Source organism: Setaria viridis, chromosome 1, assembly GCF_005286985.2.
Source record: "Setaria viridis chromosome 1, Setaria_viridis_v4.0, whole genome shotgun sequence".
Taxonomy (NCBI): domain Eukaryota; kingdom Viridiplantae; phylum Streptophyta; class Magnoliopsida; order Poales; family Poaceae; genus Setaria; species Setaria viridis.
Genome location: NC_048263.2, coordinates 40,995,612 through 41,010,017, shown reverse-complemented (window position 1 = coordinate 41,010,017; position 14,406 = coordinate 40,995,612). Strand labels below are relative to the sequence as shown.

At 47.1% G+C, this 14,406-nt stretch overlaps 3 protein-coding genes across 7 annotated transcripts; all 3 read right to left on the bottom strand.

The window, feature by feature from the left end:
• Positions 1-348: 348 nt before the first annotated feature.
• Positions 349-2,960, bottom strand: LOC117841617 (silicon efflux transporter LSI2). The gene is made up of 3 exons (XM_034722056.2): positions 2,569-2,960; positions 925-2,265; positions 349-845 (listed from the first exon to the last, which is right to left on the bottom strand). The coding sequence occupies exons 2-3, from the start codon at positions 2,231-2,233 to the stop codon at positions 577-579; spliced, it is 1,578 nt and encodes a 525-aa protein (XP_034577947.1). The 5' UTR covers positions 2,234-2,265; positions 2,569-2,960; the 3' UTR covers positions 349-576.
• A 1,890-nt stretch (positions 2,961-4,850) lies between these two features.
• LOC117841616 (uncharacterized) lies at positions 4,851-9,062 on the bottom strand. Of its 2 annotated transcripts, none has more exons than XM_034722053.2 (3): positions 8,881-9,062; positions 8,278-8,547; positions 4,851-6,421 (listed from the first exon to the last, which is right to left on the bottom strand). In XM_034722053.2, exons 2-3 carry the CDS (start codon positions 8,386-8,388, stop codon positions 5,249-5,251), a joined length of 1,284 nt encoding a protein of 427 aa, XP_034577944.1. In that variant the 5' UTR covers positions 8,389-8,547; positions 8,881-9,062; the 3' UTR covers positions 4,851-5,248. The 2 variants fall into 2 exon arrangements, with proteins under 2 accessions (XP_034577944.1, XP_034577945.1); XM_034722054.2 differs by lacking the exon at positions 8,881-9,062 and adding an exon at positions 8,686-8,826.
• A 1,797-nt stretch (positions 9,063-10,859) lies between these two features.
• On the bottom strand, positions 10,860-14,028 carry LOC117841614 (ATG8-interacting protein 1). 4 transcript variants are annotated; one of them, XM_034722047.1, is made up of 3 exons: positions 13,871-14,027; positions 12,039-12,880; positions 10,860-11,310 (listed from the first exon to the last, which is right to left on the bottom strand). In XM_034722047.1, the coding sequence occupies exons 2-3, from the start codon at positions 12,864-12,866 to the stop codon at positions 11,203-11,205; spliced, it is 936 nt and encodes a 311-aa protein (XP_034577938.1). In that variant the 5' UTR covers positions 12,867-12,880; positions 13,871-14,027; the 3' UTR covers positions 10,860-11,202. The 4 variants fall into 4 exon arrangements, with proteins under 4 accessions (XP_034577938.1, XP_034577939.1, XP_034577940.1 ...); XM_034722048.2 differs by lacking the exon at positions 13,871-14,027 and adding an exon at positions 13,137-13,773; XM_034722049.2 differs by having other exon boundaries at positions 11,214-11,353; positions 13,871-14,028.
• Positions 14,029-14,406: the final 378 nt, after the last annotated feature.

The following is a 14,406-nucleotide window of genomic DNA, read 5'->3' as shown; positions in this document are numbered from 1 at the left end:
AAAAAATAGGCTCCGCCTGCTCCTTCGTAACATGCTCCTGGCTCCGCTTGCTCAGATAAATGCTAAAGATGTATTCAGATTCTGTCAGTTTTAGATGGGAACTATAATTTCATGGTTGTTCATATGTGTTTTTTTTTTAATTTTTAGGTACTAATTGATCTTTGACATCTATGGGGAGTGGGAGTAGCTCAAGTAGTATTGGGAAGGACAACAGATAGTAGACTGCTAAAACAGGATGCATACAGTACCCTTTTTTATAATGTGGTATATGTATGATATGCTACTACAAAATGTAGAGCTTAATTCCTTGACCACTAAAATGCACTAGAGCTCAAAACGCCTCCAAACTAAGCAGCGTGCCCTCGTCACCCCATCGGGAGGCAAGGCAACGGAACCAATGAATAATCTTTCTTTCCTGTAGTACAAAATACAAGCTGGGACACATTTAATTTGTTTCGTTCCCCCATTCCCTGTACACATATACATATAGTATCACCGTAGTATTTCCATATCCCATTCCATATTTCCATATACATACACATACACATACATGGGGCGGATCATCAATATAATCGATCAGTAGCCTCTGATGAGCAGCAGGCCGATGGCCGTGACGACGAGCGTGGCCGGGAAGCCGAACTGGAGGTGGCTGAGGAAGGAGAGTGTGTATCCGTACTGCTGGGAGCGGCGCGCCTGCTCGCAGACGATGAGGTTGGCGGCGGAGCCCAGGAGGGACAGGTTGCCGGCCACCGTGCTGGTCCAGGCGAGGAGGAGCCACGCGTTGGTCTCGGCGGCGGGGGAGATGGCCGCGGCGGAGGCCGCCACCCGGGCGCCGAGCAGCAGAACTACGTATTCAATTCATTCATCAAACAATTCAAATGCAATTCATTCAAGGGAAATGCAAATGCAAATGCATACCCATACCTGTGGGTACATTCGACGCGACGTTGGAGAGGAGGAGGATGACGAGCGCGAGGATGACGGTGCCGGTGGGCGTGTCGATCCGCGCGTAGGGCTCCATCATCTCCCAGAATGCGCTGGGGATGCCCGTCTTGTTGAAGCCGTCCACGGTGATGAACATCCCGCAGAAGAAGAGCAGCAGAGGATACGACACCTTCTCCAGGCAGGGCCGCGCGTCCTTGAAGTCGAGCACGATGAGCGCCAGCGCCGCGGTGATGGCGCTCCACGACATGTTGAGCCCCAGCAGCAGCGCCACCAGCATGCCCGCCGTGATCACGTACACGCACGCCTTCCACAACCTGCTCTGCCACTCCTCGTCGTCCTCTTCGTCCCCGTTATCCTTATCCTCCGGCGACTGCGACTGCCACTGCTCCTTATGATCATCCTGCTTGCCGCGCCTCTGGTGGATGCCGTTGCCGTTGGCCACAGCTCCGGCCGGCTGCTTGATGACGGTGGCATCGTCCTCCGCCGGCTGCTTGATGACGGGCTCCTCCTCCGCCGGCTGCTTGACCGGCTTATTAAGCAGCAGCAGGTGCGACATGGTGGCGGGTGTGAACCGGTGCGACGTCACGTCCTCCTCCTCCACCACCTCGGTGGGCACGAAGCAGTTGGCGACGGCCACCTCCTCGGGCGCGGGCTTGCTGCCGCCGTCGAGCTGGCCCCAGTAGAGGCAGAGCAGGATGGCGGCGTTGATGGCGGAGCCCAGGAGCGTGGCGGGGAGGATCCCCAGGACGAAGCGCCCGAAGGGGATGCGGCTCTGCACCGCGATCACCAGGTTCTGCGGGTTGCCGATGGGCGTGGCGGCGGAGCCGATGTTGGCGCTGGACGCCAGCGCCAGCAGGAACGGCCGCGGCGGCAGGTTGTTCTGCCGCGCGATCTTGAGGATGAACTCCGTCAGCACCACGCAGCAGGTGTCGTTGGTGAAGAGCGCCGACGCCACCGCCGACACGGCGCAGGTCCGCACCAGCAGGTCCCGCCCGCCGCGGCTCCGCCACGAGAGCACCCGCCCAAGGTGCCGGAACATGTCGGCGCGCTCCAGGTAGACGCTCACCACCATGGTGCCGAACAGCAGGCCCAGGATGGGCAGGTCCACCGCCGCGTACGCCTCGTCGGCGCTCATCACGCCCAGGAGCACCATCAGCATCGCGCCCAGCAGGGAACCCGCCGTGCGGCCGATCGGGAGGAAGGGCACCGCCGGGAACACCGCCAGCACCCAGAAGATGGCGAACGCGGCGGAACCCAGCGCGACCTTCAACTCAGGCTCCATCGCCATTATCGGCTTGGATTGGAGATCCTTTAATTTCACTGAATGCAGTGGAAAGATTCAAGCCAGCAGCAGGTCGATTGCTCTGAAATTGAGAATTGCTCGAGAGGTATGTACGGTGGATCTAGCTAGCTGGATCGGAGGAATAAAAAATCTTCCACCAAGAAAACTACAGTACTATAGATAATAGGAGATCCGAGCACTCAACTTGCGAATTGAAGCAGGGGCAACAAGAACAAGAGGAAGAATTGGAGCTCAATTATACTGATTGCTTGCTAAAAGTATCAACTAGTAGCTAGCTACTACAAAGTATAGTAGCCGCATACATGCATGCGTACACATACCTCTATCCTCATCTCCAAGAGGGCAAGAGCTAAAGCTTCCAACAAGAATTGACAATGAAACAACCAACAATTATACTGGAACAAATTCGTTCCGATTCGAGACGAGACGGGGAAGAAGAAGAAGAAGAAGAAGAAGAAGAAGAAGAAGAAGAAGAAGAAGAAGAGGGCTGATTTGGTGGGAGCTTTGTTTTGGTACAAGAAGACAGGGTAAGAGCCAGGTAGGAGGAGGAGGATTATTTGTTTGTCTATGCTATGGTGGACTAGCTCATCAACACATGGCAAGCACGGCGCTCACATCACACTTGGCAAGCAGGCAGCCTCCACATGGGCTCCCTCCCTGTTGGATATTTTTTGGCTCCTCTGATCTCCCTCCCCAATCCAATTAGTGACGTTGGATATTTTTATTCAGGAGACAGGAGGGAAAATGGGTTGGCACATGCACATTGCACATTGCACACACATGTGGGCTCACCTGGCCGCGCGCGCGCGGTTCTGCCATGACCACGACTGCATCGCATCAAGGGAGAAGAAGAAGCACTGTACGTTGCAGTGGAATTGCTTGGACCATACCATGGCATCAAGCATCCTCCCTTGTTTGCCTTGGATCCAGGTCACACCTGGAATATTACATGCTGTGCTGTAAGGATTTGTTGTGGTTCTAATAATATTTTATTTATATTGTGAGAGTCATTTGCAAGTTATCGTCTGTGGGGTGAGCTCTGACAGGATGGATTATCTCAGCATGCAGTGACGTCTCAAGAGGTAAATTGTGCTCTTACCTGAGGACTGGACATGTCAGGGATTCACCACCACATTCTACATGCTGTCAAGCGTGTCATTTTCTATGTCAGCCAGATGCTTCTCTTAGCTGACAGAAATTGCCTGCATGATCATTGTGCTGAATTAGTTAGTTAGTTTGACAGAGCCTTCAACTTATCATCTATATATCCGTGCATGCTAGTATGCTTGAGTTCTTATTCATTCATTTGCAGAACACGATGTGTGCTGATAGGTGCCTAAATCATTCGCTCAAAGGTGTGGGTAAGTCCTGTTGGCTGCTCTAAAAATAATGCATGTGTCTCTCCGAAATAACTTAGCTTGTTGAGGGGTGTCATCTTCGCAGCACATACTAATTGACAGGCAAATTAACAATATACTACTCCATCCATCATTATTCTACGGCCGATGGCTGATGATGTCTGACATGGGATGGATGGGAAGCTGATCACTGCTGCCAGTTGAGCCACACACTCAGTTCCAAGTTTAGCTGCTGCTAATAATAATATCGCCACGCAATGATTGATCGACGACGCAATGCAGCAAGGAAGGGAAGGAAAACCACCTAGCTAGGCCGCCGGGCCCGCCGACAGAGACGGAGACGGAGACGGAAGATGCCGGCCTAAGGCTCACCGGAGGAAGAGAGAGCATCTTCTCAAATAAATTATTGATGGATCAACGTTGTTATCCCATCCGACTTGAATTGCCTCCAAATTTCTTGCCCAGGCCCCTTAATTACGTTGCGTACCCCAGATTATTATTCTACCTATCTAACTAATATTGTATACGCGTATGCTTTCTTTCTTCTCTGCAGACTCGAGATATATATCCAACGGCGGAGATCACTCTAGTTGCGGTTGAGCTGGAAAATTGCGGTCGGGTGGCTTACAACCTGCTCCTTCTGTTTCGTTCCAAATTGTAGATCTACTTCTTCTATTTCGTTCCAAATTGTAGGTCGTTTTAGAATTTTTAAGATATTATTATGCATTTAGATATAGTGTATATCTAGGTGCGTAATAATATCTATGAACCTAGAAAAATCAAAACGACCTGCAATTTGGAACGGAGGGAGGGAGTAGTAGCAAATCTAGCTGCATTATGGCCGGTCTGAATCTGAATGGACGTGGATAAGTGAAACGAGAGGGGTGTGCGAGTCATCCATCTCTTGCTTGCCGACTGACGGTAATTGAACCGTTTTTTATTTTTTAGACAGATTTTGTATATCCATATAGTGTATATCTAAATGTACGGTAATGAATTTAGAAAATCGATACGTGGAACAACAGAATACTACTTGCTATAGTAATACTCGTGGCGATAGATGCGGATGCGAGCTTGATGTAACAAGCACACAGTGTGTGTCTAATGATATTTTGCTTCGGCACTATTGCTTGGCCAGTGATCCCGATGTAATCTCCGGCGGGACCCGCCCTGCAGCCAGAATAGCTACTGTGCAGCACCAAGAAATCGATGCAAGAAACGAAGAAATATGGAGACGCAGCACGGAGGGTAAATTGGTCGATTACATACATACAGCATCCGCCACCAACGCAACACTTGACCAAACCAAGGAGTTGTACCCTTTTCGACTACAGCAGCTTATTATGTACAGACACAAACAGTATCAGCAGGACACCAAGTCAGTACACGGGATACAGACACAGACAGGACGCAAGTTTTGCGGTTCCACATAATAACCAGAGACTCCAGAATCCTTTACTATCTCACCATGGTATTAATTAGCTTCACTTCGAATCACTATCTAACTTTGGATTATCACTAACTGCAAGTTTAGCATACCCCACAGCAATATCTGCGAACACCACGCACCGAAGCAGCAGCAAAAGAAGCGGAAGCTCGTTCCTTCATCATCCTGAAAGATTATGGTCAGTGTGCAAAGGGGCTAGCTGACCCCCGGCTGCGCCACCGGGTGGAAGGACCATCCTTTCTCCGGCTCCGAAGTGATCCCGGCAACCTTCTCGTTCGCCCACCAGTCAGACCCCACGCTTGGCTCCACATTGGCAGCATCAACGTTGTTGAAGTTGAACTCCTTGGCCAGGCGAAGGGACAGGGACCGCCTTGCTTTCTCAGGCAGGTCATGGTATGTCTCATCAACGTATAGCCCCGCCCTTGTATCGTTAGACTCCCTCTTGTGGTCACCACTGCTGGTGGGTGCAAGATGAAAAGAAGCTGTCGCAGAATCCCCAGAAATAGCAGTTTTCTTCTCTAGGCAGCGCGCCACGTCTTCCACGGTCAACTCAAATGATACCCGGTGATCCATAGCATGATCGTTGGGCTGAAGGCGGGCAGAGAAGTCTGCAACCGGAACAGCGGCTGCAATGTGGCCATCCAAAATGGAACCGCCATTGCGCATATGGCGAGGTATCAACTTCTGTGTTGCAACACCCTCTCCATCCAATATCTTTGGTGGCTCACGAACTGGGAACGAGGGGAATGTGTAGTGTGAGGAAGCCAGCATCTCCGGGTCAGGGAATGGGGAGGAAGTGCCAGAACAACCTGAGCTTGGAGATATCAGGCGCGCTATTGGGCTGTCTGGGTAATTCGGATATGACTGAAGATCCCCTGTTTCACCATTCTTGCTGTTGTTGATCGAAGTCAGAAGCTTTGCATATGGGACCTCTGGAGAAGAAGGGGTTGTCAAATGGACAGACTCCGGTGGAGGAGTGAAAGGAGCAGTTGATGGTTCAGTTGTGAAGGCTGAGAACACTGGAGGTGAGACTAGCTGTGTCTCATGTGCATATGGCCCAATAGCAAAGATGGATGGTGGCCCTGTGGGGGATGGGGAGTTTGGCGAGAGGGGTGAAAATGGTGGAGCGCCGATCCTTGGCGATTGTACAATAGATGTGGGTTCTGATTGGAGGAAGGAAGCTGGAGAGGACGGAGGTGCGACAAATGGGAATACAGGAGGCGGTGGGTGGTCAGGAATTTCTACTGCAGGTGTATCTGTCCTTTGAGATGTGGGTTCCGGGACAAGTGCAGCGTGGTTGATGCGCCGACCATTCTTCTGAGACCCAAAGCAGAAGTACACGCTCAGACGGTCAGCCCATTTCCTTCGCTGCAAAAAATCAAAAGCAGTTAGCAAAGAGGGAAAGCATAATACTGGTGACGTGTAATCAAGAATCAGGTATGAGATGATTGTGCTTCTCATAGAAGTTCGCCAATAAACATGGCAACTCACACGTATAAACAGGAGAGAACCAAATACCCATAAGCAATAGTTAACCAGAGAGCAGTACAATGAGTTCAACACATCTCAGACAAATAAGTTTTTGGTGAGTCAATCAAATGCCCAAGAGTCATAGTCGCAGATTTCCTTAAAACTAAAAGCAAATGAATCACCAAAGCTAAGAGAAGTTACACACAGAGATCTCCGTGGTAGATGGAGAAAGGAAAAAGGAGGGAATCATACTTGGCAAAATATATGGGATAGAAAAACATTTTTTTAAAGACATTCTAAAACCCTGTCTTCACCATGGAGCATCAATTGATATTGTAAAAATAAATGAAGGCTAAAACATAAATGCATCACATGTAATGTATCCACACCAGTCCCGCAAGGTACAGTTCATGAGGCTTGGAGATCGACAATCAAAGGTTTGAATCAAAGCACCATACTTTAACAAAAAAAAAACAGACAAGCTGAAAGAGGGGAACTAATAAATATACCAAGATAAAAAAAAACACTGAAAGCAGCATGTACTGAAAAAGGAGAGAGGGGTATCTAAGGTTGGGGATAAAAAAAGAAACAACTAGCTGGTGGTATATGGCCAGCAAAGAAAGAATCTTTTTTGTCCCATCTAATCCACTGAATAATTCAACTTAACTGTTTCAACTATTCCCTTTTCTTTCTAAGGCATCTCTCCTTGCTCACAATGCCATTTTCATGCATAGTTTCAATGCTGATACTATACAAACATGGCACTCTGAAAGTGTCAAATGTAGTACTCACTATATAAATATTTTTCTCGATGAAAAAACAGAGCATCGTTGAAGTTCCAAGAAAAAACCAGTGCGGTGACTAAACTTGGTTTCATTTGTCGTTTTTTTAAATAAAGGCGCTCATACTTTCTCATAGATTTTAAAACAATGTAACAAAAGGAATAATAAAGGTCAACTAAGTGAATAAGAAAGTAGCACACAATTTTTCCATTGATGCTACCAAGTAGACAGAGAGATAAATAGATCAGCATTCTAGAGCTGCATCTGTATCAATAAGAACACAAAATCACAAATACTACATAGTAACAAACCATGCCTACCATTCATTCACTTTCTAATCCTAAGATCAGAAGTACATCCATTTAGTTGCACAAAATAAACTCCAAGCCAAGTTTTGTCAACATTTGTTACCCATCTTAACAATAAAACTAACTGCAGCAATATAATCAAAAGTACACTCCATGGCACATGTTGCATGAGACGTAAGAACAAATCAACTAAGTGAAGAAGATACTAAAAAGCAGTTGTAGAAACAAATGGATAAGCATTCTAGAGAAGCATCTATCTTGCCAAGGATAAAACAAGAACACACATACTATATAATAGCGAACTGTGGTACTATTCATTCACTTTCTAGGAAGAATCCTGAGATCAACATTCTAGAGCAGCATCTATCTCTCCAGGGGTAAACCACGAACCCACATACAACATAATAGCAAATTGTGGTACTATTCATTCGCTTTCTAGGAAGAATACCGAGATCAGAAGAACATCTTTTAATGCACAAACTAAATCTAAGCCAAATTACTCAATCTGTATGGAAACACTACTGATTACAGAAAATGCCCAACTACTCAATCCAGTGACACAAGAATACCGTTTTATAAATTGACGTGGTTCCCAAAACACCACCAGGGCATCAGTCGCATTGATAAAGAAAGGGATCATGCAGTAAGGTGTTGAAGAACATACCGGCTCTGGGGGAGCTTGTGTGCGGCTCTCCGCTGTGACAATGGCTGCAGCCGCTGCATTCACTGTGTCAACGCTGTTGTGCACAGGTCTCATGTCACCCCCACTCTGCATGATGGTCGCAGCAAGGAGTAAGAACACACGATCCTCTCCGCTCCAAGGCACACCTAGGAGATCCAAGCTTTTACACTGCAAGAAGCATGATCCGGTCTGCTCAACAAGGAGCCCCCCGTTGCCAGATCACTTCCACGAAATCAAGACGACCAAATCAGCCTGCAGGGATTGAGGTTATGTGTTAATCCAGAGGAGCCGAACCATCCAGTAAACGGATATAACAACCAGAAATGCAAATCTTGCGCGACTTGGCCGAAAGAGACGTGGGAATTCTCACGGAATTGCAGAAACCCTCACCTAAGGTACCGAGTTGCAGGAGCGGATCCAGTATAGGACCCGATAATTTTTTGCAAAGAATCGAAGCAATACATGCGTACACTTATAATTGGGTCAGATCCGAATAAAATTGGCTTGCATTAGGGTTTGGGGAGCTCGATTTGGACAACGGGAAGGGAAGGGAAGGGAATCAGGGAATGGAACGGAAGGGCGTACCTAGTTGGTACTCGTCGCCGGCGACGGGTCCGACGAAGGCCTGGCGTAGGATGGCGCCGCTCGCCCAGTCGCCGCCGGTCGTCCAGTCGTCGCCGCCAGGAAAGAAAGGGTTGGGAGAGAGGAACGGGAGAAAGGAGAGGAGAGACTTTTTGGAAGGTTACGGAGAGGAGCTGAGGAAGAGGAGAGACGACCGCGATATCAATTTTTTTTAACCGTTTAATTACAAGTCTTTAGGTGGGCGTTTGGATAATGGATACAGGAGCCCATGTTTGGTACCGTGGACAGAGAAGGAGGGAAGAGAAAGATTGCATGGCTTCATATTCCTATTGATACAAGTGGATTACATTAGGATACGCTCTTACTTGGGATGTAGGCGGGTAACTGATTTGGCGCTGAAGAGCCACTACTTGGCTAAAGCTGGATCCGAGCTCGATTTGAGATGGCCGCCTAACGTGCTGAAGTAAGCGATGTGCACGGCAAAGTAAGGAAAGATTTTCATAGATCCCACCACATAACCTAAATCCAAACTAGTCCTAATCAAACATCATGTCAAATTTGGATTAGGCTGGAAAAAAAAAAACCAACAGACGGCTCCATGTGCCACTTTGTGATGCAACCAATGTCATATAAGGTTCTTAGTATGACGGGATCGAGGAACGGATATACAAGTTTCCTGGTATGGGGGTCGAAGAACGGATATACAGAACGTAGACGGATACAATTCATGTTTATGGTATAGGGGATATATCTCTTTTGGGACGGGATGAGCTCATGAGTGGTACTATTTCAACTACATACGGTTTGGAATTATGGGCTACTTGTACGATGAGGTGAATTTCGTGCCTAAGATATATTTTCATGAAGAGATAACTTTACTCTCTTTTTATTAACTCTATGCCATGTCTTCTAAAAATTATGTGTGGCAATCATATAATATAGTTCAGGTTTCGATGAGGTTATTTTCGTGTCAAATAAGTACGATACAATGAACTAGAATTAGCCTAACAGTATAGCTAATAAGACAATTAATATTCCTTTTGTAATACTTCCTCCGTTCCAAATTATAAGTCATTCCAACTTTTTTGGAGAGTCGGAGCATCTCAAGTTTGATCAAATTTATACGATGAAGTACTAATATTTATTATACCAAGAAAGTTGGAATGACCTACAATTTGGAATAGTTCTAAAGATCAAAATCGTTTCTAGTTTGTTTGGTTCCAAAGCTCTTGCTTTGGTCGCATCAAAGAGCTAACTTCTTCACGCGGCTGAGTGCATGTGCCCTATTATGGCTTCCAAAAGGCGGGGGAGCAGTGAATGTTAACTCACAACTGCAGTTTATTAGCAGGTAGTTGAGCATTTGGGGGTGTGGTTGGTTGTCCAGGGATGAATGTGCACTGTACCATGTTATGAGATGACTTCTTACTCCGGTTTTTGGCGCTTTCTTGATATGCAAGCTGCATGCTCTTAAAGAAGACGCTAATAGTCTAATGAAGCAGAGCCGGGCCGAGGCTGGGCTTGGCTGGCTTTCCTCTATTTTTGTTGTAGCTAGTAGTTTCTTGTCTTGAGTGGCTGCAGTTGGACAAGTTGACTCCACCAACTTTATTTAGGGTTTAGGGGCATCAGTGCATAACGCGTAGCAGTGATTGGCACGCCATTGTTTAGTCTTGTTCCTACGTACACGCCATTGATTACAAGATATGATAATCCCTCTGCCAATATTCAATTTCTTTTCCTTTTTCTGTTTCTGGTAAAAGCTGGATAGCATCTCTAGTCCAAGCATCATTCGGAGCAACAAGATGGGGGACATACATGTATTGGTCATTGATGCATATCCTCCTCCTACAAACAACCACAAATCGGTAAAGCCCAGTCGACGACCCTTTGTGCCACTCCAGACGACGCCCAGAAAATTTTGCTAAAATCCCCGGCATTTTCTGCAATACACCGATGGGCTGGAGTCACAGTTGCACGCCAAAGCATAGGAATACCAGACCGTAGTCATCATAATTCATATGCATGAGCAACCCCAAACAAGACAGACACAGTTAATATGCATGGTGGGTACACAGCACAGCAGTTGATGCCGGTGCGGAAGGAAACCACTGGAGGTTCGATGAAATGACCGAAAGAAAAGGGCAACCACACTAAACTCATAATATTTACATATCCAAAAGGGGTTTTGGAATTTACACAGCCATCAAACATCCTCGAGCCTTCTTGAAACATTTTGCTCCAGATTTGCCCTCATGCTCTTCATTTTGGGCCCCATGTCTCGAGCAATATGGATGGATCCAGATGTCGATGATGGGTTTACCAGACTGATCACATTCCGCTTGCTCGGGCATGCCCATGGATACCGGGACTTGGGTGATTGCCAGCAACAAGGATGTCCTTGATACGGTTTAACGGTCCAACAGCATCATTGATTTTCTGGAATGAAAACAAGAGTGTGCTTTCATTAGCACTCAGCAGCCTGATGCAATTGAGAAAACATGTAGACACATTCTGCTTTCATTAGCACTCAGCAGCCTGATGGAATTGAGAAAACATGTAAACACATAGCTACCACAGCAGAAACACTAGCACGCTAGTAAATAAAATAGATAGGACTTGGCACAATCAACATATTTCGAAATTCTGGAATCGTAGCATGTAAGATGCGCATGCCTAGTGAATTCCTCATTACTGGCAAGTACAACTTAAGCAACTTATGATGAAGCAGTAAGAAACAAATATCAGAAAACAGGGGAAAAAAACCAACAGGCTGGTTTGACTCAGTTCTGCAATGGCACATCAACAAAATGCAAACTATAGAATGGTTATATAATCCAAGAACAACAAAGTTAATTGGACATACTCCATAGCTACTTAGTCCTTGCCAGAAATAGACATTTACGCTCTTATGAACACGCACTATTTTGCAAACAGGTATCCACATTTAAGTTGATATTGCATGTTCACATCAAGAACACTGCAAGTACCTGGTTATAAGGACAGTAGCTAAGGTGGACATAATCAGATGAGGATAAACCAAGTCTTTATTTGTGTGTGATTTTAGACAAATTTCATGGTCACTGGTTATAGTCATTACAGGCACTCCTGGGTCGTAGTCAACATGCTTCCTGTCGCTAGAAATAAAAGGTGTGTTTTGTAATTACCTCCTTGTTGCAAGAAGGTGGCTGTTTCCCCAGCTGAAGTTGCAACTTGCCCTTATGCCAGCGGTGCCCAAAATATGCCAGGCCCACCAAACCAGCAGCAGCAGCAGCAGCAGCCGCAACAATAGGCCAGAAGTTGTTGCTTTCCTTTGCATTCATGTACAGAGATAAAATCTTCTTCTTCCACCATGCATCCCGTGGGCCTGAACCATCAGGTTTGTTCTGTTCACCAGATGAAACGACCTTTGATGAACCGGTTTTGGGGTTCACAATATGCAGAGTTGACTCCTCAGTTTTCTTCTCATTTCTACTCTCCGTAGCTGATTGGCCTAAATCCTTTTCAGCCTCAATTGAGCTGTAAATAGGTGATGAGAACCCAACCGACTCTTCCCCGACCAAACTCATGCCCTGCAATGCTTTGCCATCATCAAACTCCATATCACCCAAGGAAACATTTTTCCCTTTGTCCAAGGATGGAATACTGGGTAGGTCACCCTCCAATTTATGCTTGCAAGTTTCTTGGTATTTCTCTTCATCGCCCTCGTTAGAAACTGCATCTTGGCTGCAGAGCTCCTTGTGCGGTCCTTTGATGTCTGCGCCTATGAGGAGGCTCTCAACTTCACTCTGGGACACGGAGAAATGGCCAGACATCAACAGGGCAGCTGCTGAATCATCCCCTTTGGTGCCGTATTTCTTAGCTTCAGCCTCCTCAGAAGGTTCAGATCTCCTCGGTGCAGGTGCAGCTGCGTATGCTGATGCAGTGAGTTGCACGACTTCCCAATCATTCCCACGTGGAGAGGTCTGCTCGGTGCCACTCTGGTCAGGCTCCATCTTCTTCTTCTTCTCTGTGATCAAATCAGGGAATCCAATTAGTAGAAGGCGGTAACATGTGAAAAGGAAATTAGGTTAGAGTCTTAGAGAATGCAACATGCACATCCTTTGCAGTGCAGATCTCTATAAAATAGAAGCTGGGGCAAGTAGCGGAAGCAGTAATAATGTTTCAAAAAGAAGAAAGGTTAGGCAAGGTTTGCCTGCAGAATTAGAACTTGAATTGGAATTTGAAGTTGAATCTTGATAGAAGGAAAGTGGTGGGCAACGGACCGAATTTCTCTTACTGCTCCAACAAAATAGCCACTTGGTAGAAATGCGGATAACTAGCAGCAGAGTACATGCAGTCCATTCAGGCACCCTAAGGTATTCAGAAAATGAAAACTTGTAGATTTCGTCATTGCTGGTGGTAGTAGCTGATGAGTCTGGAATGGTGTCATGTAGCAAAAGGGCAGATTCTGACACGCCATTGACGTCTATTTGCCCATCAACCATAGGTCGTCGCAACAGTTTATGAGTTAGGATAAAAGTATGTGCACAGTGTGTACAGACCACTGGTTGGTACAGATTTACTTGCACCGCCACGGCAGAATGGAAATCGAGTAAAGGTAGTAGCAGCACGACGACGATACGGGCGAGGCAAGCAGTAAGTCAACCATATACTTCCCCACTATGCAGCAAGCAGCACAGGCGATTGATTATTAGCAGCAAATAAAAGAAGACTGCGAGCACCAGAACGACGCCGACTGGTCGAGAGAATCAAAAGAGACTGGGGGCGCGTATGAATCCAAGCCAACAAACAACCGATGAAGGAGGCGGCGGGATTCCACAGTTGGTTGATGCATGGGGGAAGGGGAGGGAAGGGAGGCGGGGGATCGGAGCGCTGCAGGAGAGGGGATTCCACAGTTGGTTGATGCATGGGGAAGGGGAGGGGAGGGAGGCGGGGGATCGGAGCGCTGCCGGAGAGGGGATCGGGAGGGTGAGGAGGGCTCAGCAGCCGTACGTACCAGCGAGGAGGGGAGGGGCGGTTGCTTCTCCGCGGCGGCGATCGCAGAGGGGAAGAAGGCGAAGTGGGGAAAGGGAGAGCAGGCAGCCGATCAGGATAGGAAGAGATATTTTCTACTGACTGACACCGCCGCCTCAGACATGACGGGACTCTAGGCCCATCCCTTTTCCGGGCCTGGCCCACTGGTTGTCACCAGTTGCTGCCAGTGCTATGCAGATCTTTTACTTCTTTTCACGTTAAATTAAATTTTATCTTACTTCAGAAAAAAGAAAAAGAAAAGTAATGGTATTTGTACCTGGTTACGTTACACTCCACTCTCAACCGGAACGGAAACGATACCCTTCTTGCAAGTGAAAAGGAACTTCACTCAACACAAGCAATCCTACAGCTCCAAAAAGAACGCAACAGGCAACAACAAAACCATGCCCTGCGTCGCGTTTCTGACGGCCAATGCCTACCATCTGGCTACAACCAACAATTTGAAATCCTTGTACTCACCACATACCAGAAAACGCCCGTGACCAGTGAAGATTGCAT